Raw genomic sequence first — 22,386 nt, forward strand, 5'->3', positions numbered from 1 at the left:
AATACTTCCTCCGCTGACCGCTAGGGGGCAGCCTTTCTGAGTTTGTCCTCACTGTGCCAGACTGCTTATTTCACCCTTAAAACTGGCTCTGAGATAGAATCGCGAAAGTTCTGTGCCTTAGGGGGTGTGTGTGTCTATTGGAGGCATTGCTGAGACGTTGCATTTTAACAGGAACCAGCCTGAGAATTATAACCACAGTTACAATGTATTCAGTTATTTCTTCAGTACTTATTCTAAGGCAATTACTAAAGTGTCCAAGGCATGGTGCGAAAAGCGTCCCAAGCAGGTTGGTACTCCATCTTCCCCCAAACCCACAGGCCAAAACTGAGGGTCAGAGAGGGTAAGATATTTGCCCAGAGCCACAGAGCCAGGAGGGACTGAGCCAGGGTGCTAGTCCAGTTCTGCTGATCACAGCCCTGCCCTCTGAAGTGAGCGCTGCCCGAAAGAAATATGAGAGCCATACGTGTAATTTTACATTTTCTATCAGCCACATTTTAAAAATAGCAAAAAACAAAAAACAAAAAAGCCCCGGGTGGAATTAGTTTTAATAACATTTTATCTAGGTCAATGTATGCAAAATGTTTACACATAATCAATATTAAAAATATCAAGATTTTTACACTCTTTTTATAGTAAGTCTTCAAAATCCAGCGAGTGTCTTACATGCCAACTTGTCCTGGCCATATTTCAAGTGCTCAGTAGCCGTGAGTGGCTACTGGCTACCCACAGTGCAGCCTCAAGGTAAAGGAATAAGGTCCCAAGATGTTCTGGGGTCACCTTCTATTTTTCCCTGTTCCAGATTTATAATCAGCTCTTTCTCCGAGAAGCCCCAGTTCCATTTATTGGAAAAGAGTTCCAATAAATGGACACTGGGTTTGTTATTTGCTACTGGAATGACCCTGTTACTAGATCCCTCATAGCGGACAAAGCTAGGAAATGTGTGTGTGTGTTCTGTGTGTGTGTATACACATATTATGTACACATACATATAATGTTTGTTTACCCATCTATATGTCCACAAAATGTGTGTGTGTGTGTGTGTGTGTGTATATATATATATACGTTTTAGTATCATATGTATATATGATGCTAAAATGCTAAACATGTCAGACGTCTCCAACTCTAATCTGGTGTCACAGGTTGATCTTATCTTCCCCCCTTGCTAATTTATAACTTTCATCTCTGATGGTGAAATATTATCCACCATTCATTTACTTATTTATTCATCTTAACATGGGGTTGCCCCAATAATTCATTTGGTTTTAAGTACAAATAAAAGACATTTTTCATTTTCACAAAGAACTTTATCGAACAACATATTCACTAACCGAACGAACTTTTTGGCCAACCATATATATATATATATATATATATATATATATATATATATATATATATATATATATATATATATATAGTCACATGAATGGAATCATACAATATGTAGCCTTTTGGTTCTGATGTGTTTCATTTAGCAAAATGTATTTAAGGTTCATCCATATGGTTGAATAAATCAATAGCTTATTCATTTTTGTCACTGTATAGCGTTCCAATGTATGAATACAGGAGTCTTCGTTCAGACTGCTGTAACAAAGTACCATAGACTAGATGGCTTATAAACAGTGGAAATTTGATTCTTACAGTTTTGGAAGCTGAAAGTCCAAGATCAGGGTGCCAGCATGATTGAGTTCTGGTGAGAACCATTCTGCTATCTTCTTGCTTCATCTTCACTTGACAGCAAAAGAGGGCCAGAGAGCCCTGGGGTCACTTTTATAAGGGCATTCATCCCATTTATGAATATCCCATTCTATTTTCATGACCTAATTACCTTCTGTGTTGGTCAATTTGATGTGTCAACTTGACTGGGCTAAGGGATGCCCAGATCCATTATTTTTGGGTGTGTCTTTGAGGATGTTTCCAGAAGAGATTCTGGAAGAGATTGGGAGACTGAGTAAAGCCCATCACCCTCACCAATTCGGGTGGCATCATCCACCCTGTTTAGGGCCTGAATAGAGCAAAATAGTGGACAAAGGGTAAATTTGCTCTCTGGTTGAGCTGGGACAGCCATCTTCCCCCACCATTAGCACTCTTAGTCCTTGGATTTTCAGACTCGGACTGGCAATTGCACCGCTGGCTCCTCTGGTTCTTGGTTTTCCTGGGCCTCCAACGTGCAGGTAGAAGGAAGATTATGGGACTTCTCAGACTCCATAATCATAATCATGTGAGTCAGTTGCTCCTAATAAATATCTTTCTATAGATCTCTGTATCTCCCATTGGTTCTGTTTCTTGGGAGAACCCTGACTAATACACCTCCCAAAGTCCCCACCCCTAACAACTTCATGCTGGGGATTAGGATTTCAACATATGAATTTGTGGACCACACACACATTCAGGCCATTGCACTCAGTTTAACCATTCCCCTGTTGAGGGACATCTTGGTGGTTTCCAGTTTACGGGATCCTTTACCCACAAGCTTTTCCACGCACATAAATTTTCAGTTTATTTGGGTAAATACTTAGGAATGTGATTGCTGGGTCATATGGTAAGTCGATTTTTGCCTTTAAAAGATTCTGCCAGACTATTTTGTGTTCCCATCAGCAAAGTGAAGAGGAGTCTCTGTTTGTATATAGCCTCACCAGTGCTTGATGTTGCCAGAGTTTTAATAAAATGTTAGCTGTTCAAATAGGTTTTAAATTGCCTTTTAGTACTTTTTAACATAGATACATAGTCCTATGTTTCTCTATAAGTCACCTAGTTTCATTTTTCTTCCTTCCTGATTAAGACTTGCAAAACTTTCCTCTTATTCTAGAAACTCTGAAGTTTCACCAGGATATCTGTGGCTGGTCCCCCGCCCCCATTGTCTTTCTGATAGAAATACTCCAGTCTTTCATAAGATCTGAAAAATTTTGTTTTTATGCGTTTAAAGCTTTGCTTTTTCTTCACCCACACTAGTCTACTTGTGGGACTTCTGTTTTGTGGAATTTAGATCATCCATTTCTCTTTTTCATATACTTTTATTTTTCTGATGCTGGCATTTAATTTTTGCTTTCTGCTTTATAAAACCGTTTCAAGGAAGTCCCTAAATCACCATTATTTTTCTATAATCAATGTTTCCCTCATTTATTCGGGTTGATATTGAGCTTTTTGTTTATTTCTTTGCTTTCCAATAGTTCCTTTTACCGAGCAACTTTATTTATTTTTATGGAGTACATATACTGAAGACATTAATGCAATTTTTAAAAGCACTGATCTCATATTTTGGCTTCTGTTGGAGACCAAATGTCCTGTCTCTCCCTTGTCCTTCTTTTTTTTTTTTTTGCTGTACGCGGACCTCTCACTGTTGTGGCCTCTCCCGTTGTGGAGCACAGGCTCCAGACGCGCAGGCTCAGTGGCCATGGCTCACGGGCCCAGCCGCTCCGTGGCATGTGGGATCTTCCCGGACCAGGCCACGAACCCATGTCCCCTGCATCAGCAGGCGGACTCTCAACCACTGTGCCATCAGGGAAGCCCCAGGAAAGCCCCTCCCTCGTCCTTCTTGACTTGTTTATTCTCTTCATATCCTTTGATCATTTGGGGTTATCCATTCGTGTTCAGGAATGGAGGCCAGGGTATCAGAATTAGTAACTAATAGAGCTTCCCTTATATGTTTCCAGAATACTTCTGAGCTTCCTCTTGTGAGCTTCCTGTGAGTCCATCAGCTGTCTGTAGTGTTTTGTCCCAGAGGTCTGGAGAAGGGGGACCCTTCCTGGAAAAAGGTGGTTGAGTCTAAGCTAGTTAACAAGTTTTTGTCTGTCTTGTTTTGTTTTTTACCAATATACAGATAGGGGCCCTGGAGGCTTTCTAAGAGTAAGGTGGTTGGCCTGGAGGCACTGTGAGATTAGCAGTGTAAATTCACTTTCTGTCTTGTCTATGCCAAGTAAAGGCCTCAAGAGGACAAATGTCTTAGTCTGTAGCTCTATGTGTGGTCCTGGAAGCCATAGTATTTGCTTCTCATGACGGTTTTCCAATTGATTCAGTCTCCATCTGTGGTGGTGAAGTCTAAAGAGTGGTTTTATCCAGTTAGTTGTTTTAGAACTAATTAGAAGCATAGGGAATGGCCACGGATGCTATATTAGTTTCCTAGGGCTGCCCCAAAGAGGGAACACAACAGAAATTTATGCTCTCACAATTCTGGGAGATGAAAGTCTGAAATTAAGGTGTTTGTGAAGTTTGTTCCTTCTGGAAGCTCTTGGGGGAGAATCTGTTCCCTGTTTCAGTTCAAGTTTCAGGTGGTTGCCAGGAACTCTTGGGATACTTTAAGGGACTGTAGATGCATCACTCCAGTCTCTGCCTCTATCTTCACATGATGTTCTAACCTGTATATCTGTGTCTCTGTGTCCAAATTCCCTTCTTGCTCGAAGCATGCCAGTCCTAGCGAACTTAGAGTGCACCCTAATACAACACACATGACCTTATTTAACTTGATGATAACTGTGGAGACCCTATTTCTAAATGAGGTCATCTTCACAGGTTCCAAGACACAATTTCTGGAGAGAAACTATTCAACACAGGAGAAGTATCAGGGGGATTAATTCCACTGCTGTACTGAGCTGTATCCCCCATGCCCATGTTTACAGTGACCAGAAATTAGCTGGACACTCCTGGCCTCTCCTCATTGACACTTAACATATGAGAAGCACCGATTCAACAAGTTCTTCACTTCGTTTATGGAGGTTGAGTTACATAAACCCCGAGGAAAGCCTTGTACAGAGGACTTTGAAGTACACATATTGAACTTGAATCTACCTTCCTGCAAACTGCCCCTTGCCTCTGTGCCCTCTTACTCCGAGATGGGAGAGGGAGCCTCGGGGGTCTTCTTTTTGCTTTGGTTGAACGCTTGGCATGGGTACAATAGACTCATTTCGGGATCTGATATAATTTGATTAATATGGTACAAAAGTCCTTAAGGGTTTTATTCCATCATTTCTCTTGTTTTCCCTCACCCAGATATCTCCTTTTTTCTTCTTTTTGTATTTCTTTGGTCATATTAATGAGACTTTAGGCAGCAGGAAAATAAATTCTTAGGCTTAGTTTCCCATCTTCATAGACACTGAAGAGAGTGTCTTACATCTCTTACAGGGTTTTAAACCTTGTGCTTGCACTTAGCAGGCATTCCATAATTATTTTTAAATGAATTTGTAACTATAGACATGAAATATGCATAAGTCAGTGAAGGAGAATTTTGGAGGGGAAAACCTCTTATATGTCTAAAATCACATGGCACGCCAATTGGTGAGATTAAAACAGATGGAGGAGAGACGAGAGGGAAGTGTAAATATATATATTGAACACTGTTTTGTGGCAGGAAATACAAAAGCACTATTGCAAAAGTCATTTAGTTTTCACAACAATTCTAGGGGCCCCGAATTTCTCCCATTTTGTAAATATGGAAACAGAATACATAACTCGTTAAGTCAAAGTTTATAGCAACTAAGTGATAAAACCAAGAGTCCAACTCAGGTCCTCCTGAGTCAAATCTATGTTCTTCCTATAACACCTTCTTCTTATTCTTCTTATTCCTGTAACACCTTCTTCTTATTCCTGTGGGGTCATGTCAGTTCTCCCAGGACCAAGGAGTTTCACAGTTCCTTACATATTTTGGGGAAACATTTCTCATCTTGTCTCATATGTGGCATTTACAGACTTATCAATGATTTCTGAAGAATCTGCCAACACTGACTTTATAACTGGGAAAGTCTCTTGACTCTACTATTCTGTGAAATGCCGACAGTAAATCAATGTGGCTTCACTCATGGGGAGGGGAGACCTGACCGTGTGGCTTGGCATGAGGGCACTGAGAATTTTCACACCTGTCCTTCTCCAGCTAGGTCTTATTCATCGGTTTCCTGACACTTCTCAACCAGACTATCTTCCTTTTTTAAACACATGCTTGTTGAGTGCCCAGTATGTTCCAGGAACTGTTCTGTGCAGACTCTGGGAATTTTAGGGAAACACACTTGTCATACCGGAAGCAAGTGTCATTCTGCTCATCATGAAGGGTGAGATAGTTTTAGCTCTGTAGATAAACTCAACAGCAGTGATTGGTCAGCTGACCCACTTCCACAATGCTGAGAAAGGAAACTGGTGTGAGGATGAAAATAGGGTAGTGAGAAGGGGTTAAGGAGAAGAATACCAAACGTTTTACCTCGTTCACTTGAGCTCGAAGCTGGTGACTCCCAATCAAGTGAGGAAGTCGGTTGGCAATTTCCATCCAAGGTCTATAGTGATCAGGGAGTTCTTTCTGCATTCAAAAAATAAAAATGCCTCAGTATTTTAGACCTCTCTGGGAAACAGCTTCGTGTAGTAGCTGTTTTCAGATTTCAGTCTTAAGGCAGAATTCAGGTCAATTCCATTCAACAAATATTGAGAATTCACTATCTGCTGTACCCTATGCTAGGCACTGCAGATACACAGGTGACTAAAATACAGTCCTTGTGGTAAGGGAGCATATGGTCTAGTAAGGGATAAATAAAATGTAATCAGGGGCTTCCCTGGTGGCACAGTAGTTGAGAGTCCGCCTGCCGATGCAGGGGACATGGGTTCATGCCCCAATCCGGGAAGATCCCACATGCCGCGGAGCGGCTGGGCCCGTGAGCCATGGCCACTGAGCCTGCGCATTCGGAGCCTGTGCTCCGCAACGGGAGAGGCCCCAACAGTGAGAGGCCCACGTACCGCAAAAAAAAAAAAAAAAAAAAAAAATGTAATCAGACATACCCAATGCAGTATAATATGTTCAATTAAGGATATGTGTAAGCTTAGCAACCAGCTGAAGAGGAAGTGGTTAATTCCATCAACTGTGCTAGGGAATTAAAGGGAAATGTTCATAGAAATATGAGAGTTGGGGCCAGTAGTAGGTTCTGAAAGCGTCTTTTCTAATTGGAACTTTTAAGATGGGAAGGCAGTGAAACAGAGGAGATAGTGGATAAATAGAGATAACTTGCTTCTTGGGATTACAGATGATTCAGTGTCACTAGAATATAAAGCTCAAGAGAAAGGATGATGGAAGATTTGACCAGAAAATCAGATCAAATATGCCTTTTATTGACTACGTAAGAACTTTATTTTTATGTATGTTGGTGACATGATTCAATCTGAATTTTAGGAAGATAACTTTGCTTTGGGATTTTAAGATATAAAGTCAGATGAGGAAGCCTTTGAAATATTGTCTGAAAATTAAGCTTAGGCAATGGCAGTGAATTTGGAAAGGAGAAGGTATGTATTCAAAAATATTTGGAAAATAAAATTGAAATAATTAAATTTAGAGGCAGGGATGGGGCTAAAGGCAAGGTGATCCCTAGCCCAATAGCACAGTTTATTTGCCCACTCTGAGTTGTTGGTTTAGCGAAGAAGAACACAGGTTGGATTACAGCAACCCTGACTCTATCCCAAGAAATGGCAAACTGCAGCAAATTACACTCGTTGTAAATAAGCTTTTATTAGGACACAGCCAAGTTCATTTGTTTCCACATTGTCTACAGTGGCTGTCACTTTACAATAGCAGAGTTGCATAGTGGCAACAGAGACCATATGGTCTGCAAAGTTTAAAATATTTACTATTTGACCCTTTACAGAAAAAGTTTGCCAACTTGTGACCTGTCCCCAGGATCGGGGCCTCCTTTTACAGAGTACAGTCTGCAAGACTGAAATGTTGTGTCTCTGGGTTAAGAAAGAGAGGCTGTGAGGACGATTTCCATGTTTCTGAATCAGATGACTGAATGAATTGTTGAGAAGACAGATTGAAACAGAAATGCAAGTGGAAGTCAAAGAGAGGACATACAATAGTGAATTTGTTTTTAGATATGTCCAACCTAAAATATCTGTGGAATGTCAAGATATGGCTCTATACTGGGCAGTTGGATATACAATTGGAAGCTCAGGAGAGAATTAATATTAGAAATATACAATCGGGAGGCATCACACTAGTGCAAATTCCGCATTGTGGTAAAAACCACAAGTGGGTACAAGACCATTCGGGAGAAGTTGCCAAGTGAAAGGAGAAGGCTTAGATCAGCACACTGGGGGGGATACTTACAAGGCAGGCAGAGCAACTGAATCCAGCACAAAAAGACATGTATAGAGGCTAAATGAGCCAGAAGAGAATCACCCTATAGAAGTCAAGACATTAGAGGATTTCTTGGAAGTTGGGATTCATCAGATGGCCAAATGCATCATTTAAGTAAGGTTATCCCTTTGGAAGACAAAACTAAATAGTCACTAATATATCAATATATACATGTCTTTCCATGTATATGGCATAGAAATTCAGGTCAGGGTCATGGAAACAGGGTTCAAATTTTAGTGTGCTGAGGAGGGAAGAAAACAGAGATTGGAAATGTGAATTACTTTTTTTTTTTTTTTTTTTTTTTGCGGTACACGGGCCTCTCACTGCTGTGGCCTCTCCCGTTGCAGAGCACAGGCTCCAGACGCGCAGGCTCAGCGGCCATGGCTCACGGGCCCAGCCGCTCTGCGGCATGTGGGATCCTCCCGGACCGGGGCACGAACCCGTGTCCCCTGCATCGGCAGGCGGACTCTCAACCACTGCGCCACCGGGGAAGCCCTGAATTACTTTTTTGGGAGAGCCATAAGCCGTAACAAGGCGACAGTTTGTGTTTGAGAGCTGTTTCCACTTTCGAATGGGAAACCTGAGTGGTTTACAGCCTGCTAGTGTAAGAGGTGGAGATGGAAGAGAAAGAAGAGAGGGAATAATTAAAAGTAAAGGGTCTTGAGGAAGAGGAGGAGGAGAGGAAGAGCCCAAATGGAGCACCTGACTGAGAAGAGCTGGACGGAGAGAGTCTGGAGTTTGAGGGATTCATTTCTTATGAACTCAATTTCTCAGCAAATGGTGAAGATTCAGGTTATATGACTTGGGGAGAGCGGTGGGTGTTAAATTAATTATTGGAGGGAAGGGAAGAGGAAATTAAACATAAAAATGCAAATAACATAATATTTTGCAATATATAATACGTATATTATAATACATTATAATGACTTTAAAAACCCAGGGAAGTTTGAAAACTATAAGTTTGGAGTGCTGTAGATCTGTAAATTACCAGTAAGTCACTTGTTGGAGATCCTCTATCCCTCAGACTCTAAAATAAAACTGGGTGAATCTAACATCCAATACACAATCTTTGAAAATTATAGACTTCATTTAATCCTCTGCTTGCTATCTGCCCCTGAATCAATTTAGGACAAATTGGACAGCGTTTACTAGCTTTCCCAACAAATCAAATTACACCAAACATCATAATTTAACATTTTTAATATAGATATTGTGCAGGAGGGGGAGATTTTACCCTCTACTCTTGAGTTCTTGTGTCAGGAGTCAATAAAATTGACCCAAAACAGATTAACAGGAGAAAAAGAAAGAAATTTTAGTTTGTGTGTACAGAGGTCTCATAGAAATGGGACCTAAGAAGTGGCCAAAGCAGGCTTTTATACTTTGTAGACAAAGAGACAATAAATCTGTGAGGAATGGACAAGACAAAGAAACTTAGGCTTCATGTGCTTATCTAAACAGAGTTTGGTCTTGGGGTCGTCAATTAAAGAAGTAACAGGGATTTATGTATTCAGGCTTCTCGGCTTGAATTCCCTACCTCTGGTGGTAAGGGTGTCCTATCTCCAGATGCGTGGAGGGTACCTTTCATAGGAGAGATTTATTTCCTGCTTTTAGGGAGACAGAGAAGAGGGTCAAATTTCCTCTTAAATTGACTTAAGTAACTTTAAGTAACTTTAATTCTTAAGTAACTTTCACCCAAAATAATCAATATGCATTGAGACATATTCGTGGGTGACTTGCCCCAACAATACAGATATTTGCAAAGAGGAAATCACACCCTGTTCTCCTCATGCATTCCTCATCCAGTACCTCAGCTTCTGAGAGGTAGAATCCACTATGCTCCCTACTCTTCTCCCAGAGACAACATTTATAAGCATAATGGTATAATTTTCCCTAGAAGTGCTCAGCAGTAGTGCAGAATTGAAGAAAGCTGCTAACTGACCCAAGTTTGGGGATTTACAGAGCAGTGGACCAGCTGAGAATGCTCGCACATAAAGGCAGAGAGATTTATGGTAAACTGACTCTGAACTGGCAACTTGTTTTTCTTCTCATCTATATGATGCATATGTTTTATGAACAAAAACTGAATGCGGCTACAGAGACAAAGGAATATAATATTTATAAAAGAAAATCACAGAATCAGACTCATAGTATTCAGAACCCCTTTTAAAGTGGGTTTGAAGAAAAGCTGTAACTAAATCTGTCCTTCTTTCTTTGATGCCTAGAGAGGGGATCGTATTCTGAGAATTAACTTAGAGCATCCTGGAGAATTCCCTGGCAATCTAGTGGTTAGGACTTGGCACTTTCACTGAGGTGGCCCAGGTTCCATCCCTGTTTGGGAAATTACGATCCTGCAAGCCATGATGAACAGCCAAAAAAAATTAAAGCATCTGGATTTCTGCTTCCTGGCTTGCATGGGAATCCTTAAATACTACATTTTGCCTCAATCTAAGCAGCACTCTATTCTTGAATATCTCTTTTTCTTTCCCCTTAGATTCCTAGAGGCTTCTTTTCCTTCCTTCTCTTCATCCTCTCCCTTCTTTAAACAGTTCTAGTCTTTGGACTCTGGTACAACCCCACAAATGTAAGAAAACCATGAGCTTTGAGAACCTCTAGGCTCTCCGAGTGTGGTTCCCATCCAGCAGCATCAGCATGATGTGGAAACTTGTTAGACATGCAAATTCTCGGGCTCTACCCCAGATGTACTGAACCTGAAACCAGCTGCCTGTGCTTTAGCAAGCCCTGTAGGTGAAGCTAATGTACCCCAAAGTTTGAAAACCACTGATGTGGGGACCTCGAAGGAAAGGGAGAAAGGATTTTAAAGCTAGTTCATAATCCATTAAAAATGTATTCACCCTAAGTGTCCATCAACAGATGAATGGATAAAGAAGATGTGGCACAGCCATATTACGCAGCCATAAAAAGAATATTATGCAGCCATAAAAAGAAATGAAATTGAGTTATTTGTAGTGAGGTGGATGGACCTAGAGTCTGTCATACAGAGTGAAGTAAGTCAGAAAGAAAAACAAATACCATATGCTAACACACATATATGGAATCTAAAAAAAAAAAAAAAAAATGGTTCTGATGAACCTAGGGGCAGGACAGGAATAAAGACGTAGATGTAGAGAATGGACTTGAGGACACAGGGAGGGGCAAGGGTAAGCTGAGACGAAGTGAAAAAGTAGCACTGACATATATACACTACCAAATGTAAAATAGATAGCTAGTGGGAAGCAGCCATATAGCACAGGGAGATCAGCTTGGTGCTTTGTGACCACCTAGAGGGGTGGGAGGGAGATGTAAGAGGGAGGGGATATGGGGATATATGTATATGTATAGCTGATTCACTTTGTTATACAGCAGAAACTAACACAACATTGTAAAGCAATTATACTCCAATAAAGATGTTAAAAAATAAAATGTACTCACCCTTCCAATGGGATTTTCCTCTAGAAACTGAATAAAATATTGAATTATGTTACTTACTTTTTGATTGCCAGATTTTGTTTTAAGTTACAGTATGGGGGGACAGGATCAGCTGATGAGTTTTTCACTAAATAGCACCCCTTTTGGTATTAGTTAATACTTATCTATCACATCTATTTCAAAACCTATATACAATTTCAATATTCTATTCATGAATATTGGTAATTGCTTACAATTTTTCACTATCATTAACAAGTTTGAAAGAGTCATCCTTATACATGTGTTTTTAGATGTTTTCTCATTTTTAGGACAAATTTATAAATGTGGATTTACTGGATTAAAGATTTTGCACATGGAAAGGTTAAGAGCTACTTCTTGGTTTTCTTACAGAAAAGTTACATGAATTTATAATCACATTTATAGTATGTAATATATAATGGGAGTGCCAGTTTATTTATGATTCTAACAACAGAGCATCAGCAAAGTTTTTTGTTATTTTTAAAGATATAATATGTGTTATCTGCACTAAAATTCTATAATTATTTCAATATTTAGTAACAATAAAATAACCACCCAAAATATACCTTTCTCAGAAATGATTAAAATAATGTAATCAATATTAATGGCAAGACAGTCAAAAAGCACAAAATTTATAAAGTGGAAAGTAAAATTATTCTTATCCTCATCCTCTCATCTAGCAATGATGACCCTTGCAAGTTTGAGTGGTTTTCCAGAAATTTTGTATGCTATCATTTTATTGTTTAAATTTACAGTTCTGTGATTATTAATGAGTTTGAATATCTTGTCATGCTTTGGTCATTGCGTGCGAGTGTGAAATGCCATTCATACCAGGGTCGTCAAATGAACCAACATTTTCATTTATGCCATTGGGTTTTCGATTATGCTTAGAAAGTTCTTCCTGTCCCCATATAGTTTCTTTTAGAGAATTTCTAGTTTAATGGTTGGTGCTTACATCTTTCATCTATCTACGCTTGTGTTGTGAGTTAGGATAGATTATCTCATTATTTCCATTTCAAAATAGAGGAAGTTCCAGCCAGAGAAGTTTTGTAACTTTCCCGAGTTTACATATCTGGTCGGTGGTCAGGTCAAACCTCTTCTGACTCAGAGTTCAGTGTACTCTCCAGTACCTCCTGAGAGTAAACACATGGAGAATGGTGACTGCGGAGATGGTTAGTACAAGGGGACAAGAAATGGAAAGAAACTTGACATGTTTTTCTTCCCCTGATTCCAATAATCAGAAGACCCAGAAGTGGGATGGACACAAATAATAAAATCTATGGCCTTCTTTTCTATTTTTTCAGTTTCCTATTTTAGGTTATTCTTTTTCTGCACTTTTATATCTGTCAAAGTACAATTTTCAAAAAGTTTAAAAAAATGACTCATGCAAATATGGAATGTGTGTCCAAAATATATTTAGTTTATTAAAGAGGAACTCAGCAGGATGGTCCAGTTGGTTCAAAAGCACTTGATAAACTGAAGTGTTTAGAGTTTTGAAAAAGAATGTTAAAATTAAATTGCTAAGGTAAAGACATAGGAATTGGTTAATGTCCTATATGGCAGAACAATCACAAGCTTTAGGGTTTTATTTTCTACTCAACGGAAATCACTGGCAGCTCTTTTGAACAAAAATCTGCAAGTTAATATGCAGCTTCAAAGATTCGGTCCTAATCAATAGTAAGCAGCATGTCAAAAAAGGAGCACCCCGGGCTTCCCTGGTGGCACAGTGGTTGAGAATCTGCCTGCTAATGCAGGGGACACGGGTTCGAGCCCTGGTCTGGGAGGATCCCACATGCCGTGGAGCAACTAGGCCCGTGAGCCACAACTACTGAGCCTGCGCATCTGGAGCCTGTGCTTCGCAACAAGAGAGGCCGCGACAGTGAGAGGCCCGTGCACCGCGATGAAGAGTGGTCCCCGCTTGCCACAACTAGAGAAAGCCCTCGCACAGAAACGAAGACCCAACACAGCAAAAATAAATTAATTAATTAATAAGCTCCTACCCCCAACATCAAAAAAAAAAAAAAAAAGAAAAAGAAAACAAAAAAGGAGCATCTGTTAGGTAATTAAGTAATCCTAAGGTGAGACTGTTTAGTTAGACAGGGCTCCGGATGGTACTAAATAAAATTCAGCCCTCCTTTTGCTCTATTTTGGATAATTCTTCTCAACACATGTATAATCTAGAAAAGAACAGACTTTTTAAAAATAATGTATTTTATAGAAACAATAAACTGTATTAGCACTGATTAAGTTAATGAAACCAGCTTCTGGTTAAGAAAATAGCACAGAAAGTTTAAAAAATGAAAGTTTAATGAAATTAAAGTGGACAAACGTCAACAAAGGAAAGTTGGGTGACAATACTGTGATCATAAAAATTAGGATGTAAACTATGGGACAGAGTAGAATGTGAAGGAGAGGGTTTTAAGTGAAATAAAAGACAAGTTTCAATGGAAAGAGCCTGGTGTGTCATGGCTGCAAACTAAAGAGGAGAAAGATATTAGATGACTTTGAAGAGATGGGTAAGCATCATGAGAGGGCCTTGGAGGCTACACTAAAACATAGGATTTTGTTCTAAAGAGTGGAGTGATGTGATCTGATTTTTGTTTTAGAGGGTCACTCTGACTGCCATGCGGAGACTGTACTATGGCAAGAGGGGAAATAAGAAGACGGGTTACAAGGCAATGACAGTCCAGGGAGAAATAGTGGTGGATTGGACTAGGGTGGAAAAGAGAAAGGTGGGCAGCCAAAAGACAGTTTTCAGAGACAGGAGCAGCCAAAAGACAGTTTTCAGAGACAGGACTGAACTCCTTAATTATCACATGAGTCATTTGAGAATAGTGAAGATTACTGTGAGACTCAAATGGGAAATGTGCAGGTAACACAAGACCTAGTACAAAGTGAGCACCTATTAAATAATAATTACTACTCTTATTATATATTATAAGAAGGTTACCATAGGAAATAAGAAAAACTCCATTCTTAATGAAATATAGGAGAATGCTATCAATAAATTTTGCTAATACTTTGAAAATCTGAATTAAAACCACTGCTTCTCTCATGTGCTTTGAATTACTACAGGAGATTATATATGACTTTATTTTTCCTAAATCGTTGCTTGGCCACTCTACAGAACAAGGTTCCCAGCATCCCGATTCCTTTTCTTCTGCTCCATGGCACCCTTACAATTTGTTTTTGCTTCGTTTTTCCCTTTCCTTTGTTTTTGTGGTTAAACTACTTCCAAGCTCTTCTCACTGTTTCTCATAGTTATGACACCTTTCTTTCCACAAACAACCTCCTACGTGTAGCCCCTCATCCCTCACCTGGCCCTTCATTGTCCTTTACGTGTTCTGTCGTTTTCAAGTACCGAGCTAGTTAGGCTAGAGGTTCTGAATTAACTCCTGGCTGGGGTTCTGGCATCAATAATTTTTAAGCTTCCCAGCTAATTTTGATATGCAGTTCAGGAACCATTGCTGGAACCCACCCTTCCCTTAACCTTCTGCTAGGAATATACTCACACACCAGGGCATTGTTGCTTACCAGACGCATGAAATCCAAATTCCTGAGCCTAACGTTTGAGTTCCCTTGGTCTCACTCCAATCTAATCTCCTGCTGTAAACTATCTTGGTCCCTCCCTTCCTGCCAAGCAAGTTTCCTCACATTCTTTATGTCTAAAGAAAAATTTCTCCTCACCCACGCACCAACCCAAACACACATACACAACAGACACACGATCTGGCAAGGGATTTCTGTGGCTTCCTTATGGACATAGGTCTGAAAGGTATACATTTTCCTCACCGAAACATTAGACCCTGGAGATGTTTGAGAGTTTATAGAAACAGTGGGATGGAGTACTTGAAACCAAGTCAGACCCTTCCCCCAAAGCCAGAATGATTGCTTATTCATTAGTTTGACTGTGTTTTCTTTTCTTTTTTGTTATTATTAAAAATCAGAACCATTTCCGATATTGGTTAGTTTCAGTCATAAAAATGCTATTAGAAATAGCATACAGATTGGTCCAATATCCATAAAATCATTGAAATATAGCAAAATATTTACTACCTGTGGTACATGATTACACTCACATGCTTTAAGTATTTATGGTAAACAACCAAGCTTGCTGAAAGAGTATGTTTGGGCTCATTGACATGAAGGAATAGCCAGCCCATCACTTACCTAAAAGCAAACAAAGCCTACTCACGCCCTTAGCAAAGTCAGCGGCTGATATTTCTCAATTTGTGATCTATTGCGACACCACTGTTATCTGGTGATGATTCTTTCCTGATTAGTTGAGTAAACTGAGGCAGATTCTGGTGTAAACTCTCTTCCCTTTCCTCTTCCCAGAAAGGGAGATGTTTAAAATTCTTCCACAAGTGAGAGAAAATTAAAACTGAAACAAAGAATTGCATTCTTTAGAACTCTGACACATGACTGTGAGAGTAGACCCAGTTTGCCAGGAAATTCTGAGCTCCAGAATGGAAATTTCTTCTAAGGAGTATCCATCAACCAAACCACAGGACAGATAGAGTCCTGTGTTTTCCCAGAAAGTCACAAACACTTGATGTTGCTCTTGTCTTCCGTCTGGTTTTCTTATTTATAAGAAAGGAAACAGCAAAGAAAGGAACACAATCATGGTGGCCCTACCCAATGTTTACATACTTTTAATATTATTTTTCTCAGCTCAGTGTATATATTTAATCCCAATAAGAGAGTGTTGGCCTGTTGACAGACTCTTCCTTGTGAACTAGGTAGGGATGATGGAAATATTCCTGAATCAAGTTATACACACAGAATGGAATTTGGAATAAGCACTGGACTGAGGGTTGTGCAAACTGGCTTCTATCCTTCCACTGGATTTATGGAAGTGCTTTCATACTCCATAGCAATCCAGTGGCGGGGGGGGCACTAAATCTCTCCAAGTACATGTGAAAACTGAGGGTCAGGCAATGCTGGTGATTCATTCTAGGTCACAAGAGTTAGTAAGTGAAACTTAGGGTGACTAAATAATTCTATTTTGCCCAGGACTTTCCTGGATTACCATGGAAAGTCCTGCATCTTGGAATCCCCTTCAGCCTGTAGCAAATGGACTTTCTTGGTCACCCTAGTGGCAGGGTCAGAGAACACAGTCCAGTGTTCTGGGCCACAACTCTCCTCTACATAACACCCTAGAGTCATTACTTTTAATGTTCAAGTTACTTGCAGATCTGTGACTTGGTCTCACAACTAACAGCTCTACAGAGGGCTTTGGGGATCAGCAAATAGATCCTATCTTCATTTTTATTCTTCTGTTCACACTCAGAAGAAGGTATTCCATAAAAGCTCATTAAATGCCAGATCATTCATTAATCACAGTTAAATCCCCTATTAGACCCCTAGAAGGAAAAACTGGATCTAATAAATGATTGCAGGGACTGTAACTTTGGATCCCTAGATTTTTAGCTGAGTAGGCTTGGCCCTTATTTAGAATGTAGTAGAAAAAAGATGTCAAGAGTCCTGAGTACTACTTCTGCTTTTTCCAGTAATATAACTTTGGGCAAGAACTTCTGGCCTTCAGCTATGGTTTCTAAGGACGCTTGCAGTTTTGACATTTTAGACCTGACCATTAAAGTGTTGAAAAGGAATTGCATTACAGGTTGAGCCTTAAGAACAATTAAGAAAGAGCTATTGGGGCTTCCCTGGTGGTGCCATGGTTAAGAATCCGCCTGCCAACGCAGGGGACACGGGTTCGAGCCCTGGTCCAGGAAGATCCCACATGCCATGGGGCAACAGAGCCCATGCACCACAACTACTGAGCCTGTGCGCCACAACTACTGAAGCCCACGCACCTAGATCCCGTGCTCCGCAACAAGAGAAGCCACCGCAATGAGAAGCCCACGCACCACAACGAAGACCCAATGCAGCCAAAAATACATTAAAAAAAAAAAAAAAAAAAGAAATAGGTACAGTTTGTCCTCAAAGGTTCTCTCCTCTTCTCAGCAATTTCTGTGAATATCTAATCCCTCCTATGAACCTCGAACACAGCCAGGGTCCCTTGTGTTCTCTTTTCTTTCCCACTAGCAAGTCAAGATAAACTGATGTACTCATATAATTGATCTTTATCTAAATTCTCTCTCTTTCTCTCTCTCTCTCTCTTTTCTTTTTTTTGATAACTGCACATTTGCTCATGAATTTGCTGGAATGATTGACCATCCATTAAAAAAAGCTGACATTAAAACATTCCATTTGCTCTATCCCCTGCTGTAGCGGTCACTTCTCCTTTGTTGGTAATCACACTGTGCCTTATTTGTATTATCTGTCCCAAATCAATGACTTGGCATTTATATTGCATCTCTCTTAATGACCACATCAATTAAACAAACAAACACCCAAGTCAGCATGTCAAGAAACCTATACTGGCCTGCTTTAAGACCCTATCCTTACCAGAGGATTTGGAAGAAGAAAGCCATAATCTTCAGAAATATGAAATCTTCCTAAAGTCAAAGATGGTGCTGTCTTCAAATTCTGACTTTGAGGCTCCATAATTTTGTTTGAAGTATCTGCGCAGAGGCTGCTGTTAAAGAGACAACTGCTCCAAATACATCAAAGACCCAGGGTAAGGGAGCTTCAAAACAGCATCTCTTCCTCGCAGTTAGCTGTACAGTTGTCTCGGGAACAGGGGAGAACCTTGCTCTAAGGTTGAATTCCACACTACCGTAGACTTTCTCTGACATAAGACTGAGTAAATTATTAAAGACTGCTGATTAAAACAAACAGGCAAACAAAATCACCTCGGGGAGGGGGGGAAACTCCTTTCTTTTCATATATGTGAATATAAGAAGATTGATTTTAAACCCAGAGACTAATCTGTTCTATTTTAGAAAATGGGAAATGAACAAGCGTTTTGATTGTGGATGATCCCAGACACCCCGACGGGAACCTGGTCCATGATGAGCTTTGACAACTGGGTCTTTATTTCAAAGGTGTAAACTGTTAAAACTAGAAGTTAGTTATATTCAGATATTTCAGTGGATTGGTCATGGGTAGAGTGGGGCTGAGGACTCTAAATGCATATCAGAACCTCAGAAGTGTTCTGCACATATTTGAACAGTGTATTGTAAAGATTATTATTGCTTCGATTTACCTTAAGAAATATTATTGTTTTTGAAAGCTTCCATGACATTAAAGGAGAATATATACTTTTGTGAAGTTTAACAAATGAGGTAGGGCAGATACTAATGAATTTGAGAAAAGCCTAACAGATCATTTGATTTAACCTTCTACTTTTTAAAAAATATTTATTTATTTTTGGCTGTGTTGGGTCTTCGTCTCTGCGTAAGGGCTTTCTCCAGTTGCAGCGAGCAGGGGCCACTCTTCATTGCGGTGCACGGGCGGGCCTCTCACTTTCGCGGCCTCTCCCATTGCGGAGCACAGGCTCCAGACGCGCAGGCTCAGTAGTTGTGACTCACGGGCCCAGCCTCTCTGCGGCATGTGGGATCCTCCCAGACCAGGGCTCGAAGCCGTGTCCCCTGCATTGGCAGGCAGACTCTCAACCACTGCGCCACCAGGGAAGCCCTAACCTTCTACTTTTATTAAACATCGTTTGAGAACCGACCACTAAGATGGGAGACTTTACCTATGAACCAGGTACAGATTAGTAAACTGAGGCATACGCATGTGAATAATCCCGTCCACTGTCACTCCACTAATTATGTACTAGAGCTGAGGTAGCTTGATCTCCAAGCCATTCCTTTGTTCGCTCCATCAGGCTGCCAGGCTGTCTGCCAAAGGCGCCATCATGGTTTGAATTCACATCAATATGGGGCTCATTGATAAGTTCCCGGCCATAGATCTGCACTGTGAAAATTCCAAAGACTCTACCTTTTGCCCAGTTGGACCCTGAACTTAGGTCGTCAGGTTGTCATCAAATTTATTTGGAAGCTGATTTGTCTACACACATCTTCTCCTCCCTCCCTTTCTCTAAGGTAAGTATAAAAGCTAAAGCAGGAAGTGCTCTGATAACTCCTGTAACTGTTCCCATGGAGCATTCAACTTTGAAGGTAGTATGTCAAAAGTAACCTAATGGATTTATGGTTCATTAGACCCTAAGAGCCATCCTCAATTATCCACTTCCTCTTAGCCCAGTACCCAACCAGTTTTGAAGATTAGTTTCTTATGCCTCCTAAAGGCAGTTTGTCAAACTTAATTTGTTGAATCATCTTCTTGTTTTTTCATTCAATCTCAGGTGAAAAGAAGGCACAGTTATTTTTGTTTCTGCTAGTCCTGTTATTTTTCATCCATTCCCTATGCAGCCTCTTAAGAATTTACTGTAACGTTATAAGAGTGTGGCATCAAAATACCAAAACTAAGGGCTTCCCTGGTGGCGCAGTGGTTGAGAGTCCGCCTGCCGATGCAGGGGAAACGGGTTCGCGCCCCAGCCTGGGAGGATCCCACATGCCGCGGAGCGGCTGGGCCTGTGAGCCATGGCCGCTGAGCCTGCGCGTCTGGAGCCTGTGCTCCGCAACGGGAGAGGCCGCAGCGGTGAGAGGCCCGCGTACCGCAAAAAAAAAAAAAAAAAAAAAAAAAAAAATACCAAAACTAAAAAGATCATGACAGAATAAGTGATCTAGTTCAATGCTCTCAGTAAAATACGAAAAACCTGAGGCTTATTGGAGTGAAATGACTTACCAAATGTCACCCTGGGTGTTACCATCAGAATTGGACTAGAATTTGGACTTCTCAGCCCAGAACTTTCCACTCAGCCTGCTCAGCTTGGCCTACCTGAGTGTGAATTTCTACTCTGTCTCCTATTAGCTATGTGGCTTTTTAAACAAGTGGCTTAAAATTCTAAGCTTCTGTTTCCACATCTACAGGAAATAGTAATGTTTATCCCAGTGAATAAATGAGGAACATTAAGTAAAGCATTTATCAAATGGATAACAGTAAATACTATTTTTCTCATGTTCTTTTCCCCTCAATCTGGAAATACATTTTTAATATCTTATTTTTTCTGATACTATTCTGAATTCTGAATCATTCTGAATATATCTTTTCTGTTTCAGTCACTGACTCCTTTCCCTACTTCAGACCTAAATATATAGATATTTGCAGCATTATTATAACCATTTCCCCACCTCAGTATTCTTATGTATTTCCACCTGATCTTAACCATCAATTCTATGCTCAGGTACCCAAGCCTGCATATTCAGCCTTGACTTTTCTTACTTCCAAGGTCTAGGTCCATGGAACTTGTGGGTCAGTGAACATCTCAGATTCTGCCACAAAATCATTAAGAACTCCTCCCTGTAAATTAAATAAAGTTCAAATTTCCTTGCCCTGACATTCAAGGATGTCCATCACCTGACCTCTAAACACCCTCTAGCTGTGCAAAATTCTTCTATCACCTTGAACCTGTTTTACATCGTGTTTCAAGTTCTACCTAGTTGACTGTTACTAACACTCAAACATTGTATTTATCTAATCTTTTCTCTTTTTTTAATAAATTTATTGATTGATTTTTGACTGCGTTGGATCTTTGTTGCTGTGCGCAGGCTCTTCTCTAGTTGCAGCGAGCGGGGCTTGCTCTTCGTTGCGGTGAGCAGGCTTCTCATTGTGGTGGCTTCTCTTGTTGCGGAACACAGGCTCTAGGCACACAGGCTTCAGTAGTTGTGGCACACAGGCTCAGTAGTTGTAGCTCGCGGGCTCTAGAGCACAGGCTCAGTAGTTGTGCATGGGTTAGTTGCTCCGTGGCATGTGGGATCTCCCTGGACCAGGGCTCAAACCCATGTCCCCTGCATTGGCAGGCAGATTCTTAACCACTGTGCCACCAGGGAAGCCCCTCTAACCCTTTCTATTAGATTCTAAGTTCCTTGACGAACCCATATTTAATGCAACTTTGTATTTTCCTTTATCAGCAAATTCAGTGTCTGAAGTTCAATAAATGTTGGTTAAATGAATGATGTCTCTCAGCATCTCATTTTTAGATTTGGTGTCTTGATGCCAGGTAGAAGTTTGTGCTGTTCTCTGTTGCACCGTTGTAGCCCTAGTCCCAGAGACATATTCTGAAGTAGGGAACACAGTGGTCTCATGAAGCTTTGCTTGGCATCTTTCTTATTTACCAAGAGGAAGTTGGTTAAACATAATTGTGCCCAAGAACTTCCTCTCCCAATAGTAATGTTTGTCATTTCAGAGTCCTGGGTTCTATAATCAGCTTTCCCATGAATTATTGTAGTTTCAGTATACAACAAAGGTTCCCCATCTCTTAAACTGGGCATTAGGGCCTTTTGGAAATGCACCAAGAAATATTCAAAAAAGAAAGAAAAACATTCACAATGGAAATTTTTCTGTGTGTGATTTCAGATATACTCAGCTTTAGTTTCAAATTGTTGAAGTCCCAAATCTGAATTGTCAAAAGCAATCAGCCCAGACAGCACTGGTACACTGAGGTTAATCTGGTACAGCTCATTAATTACGCCTTTGTTCATAAATTCAATGGGAATTTCTAGTCCTTTCTAATTGTTCAAGCATCTGGCATTTTGCTTTTTCTTTAAACTCTCTTCTCTTTTTGACCTTTCCTATGACACGTATTCCTTCTGGTTGGACTATACTTAAAACTAATAAGATAAAACTGATACTTAACACTCACTGATTTTTTTCCTCTGTGCCAAGTCCTACAGTAAACATCTTCCATGGAGCAAGTTAGCAACTTGTTTTTTTGTTTGTTTGTTTGTTTTTTGCGGTACGCGGGCCTCTCACTGTTGCGGCCCCTCTCGTTGCGGAGCACAGGCTCCGTACGCGCAGGCTCAACGGCCATGGCTCATGGGCCCAGCCGCTCCGCGGCATGTGGGATCTTCCTGGACCGGAGCACGAAC

General features: G+C 40.5%; 1 protein-coding gene across 3 annotated transcripts in view; it reads right to left on the minus strand.

The window, feature by feature from the left end:
• Positions 1-18,058, minus strand: part of IDO2 (indoleamine 2,3-dioxygenase 2) — a gene marked incomplete at both ends in the record, with an annotated part of 43,877 nt that extends 25,819 nt beyond the window's left edge. For 2 of the 3 annotated variants that reach the window (XM_079726780.1, XM_079726781.1), the window contains 2 exons: positions 6,185-6,280; positions 17,960-18,058. In XM_079726780.1, coding sequence (XP_079582906.1) covers positions 6,185-6,280; positions 17,960-18,058 — 195 coding nt within the window. Of the gene's footprint in view, positions 1-6,177; positions 6,281-17,959 lie in introns of all 3 variants that reach the window. The other variant, XM_079726779.1, reaches the window with a different exon arrangement.
• Positions 18,059-22,386: the final 4,328 nt, after the last annotated feature.

The sequence above is a fragment of the Hyperoodon ampullatus genome (assembly GCF_949752795.1).
Source record: "Hyperoodon ampullatus genome assembly, chromosome: 20".
NCBI lineage: Eukaryota > Metazoa > Chordata > Mammalia > Artiodactyla > Ziphiidae > Hyperoodon > Hyperoodon ampullatus.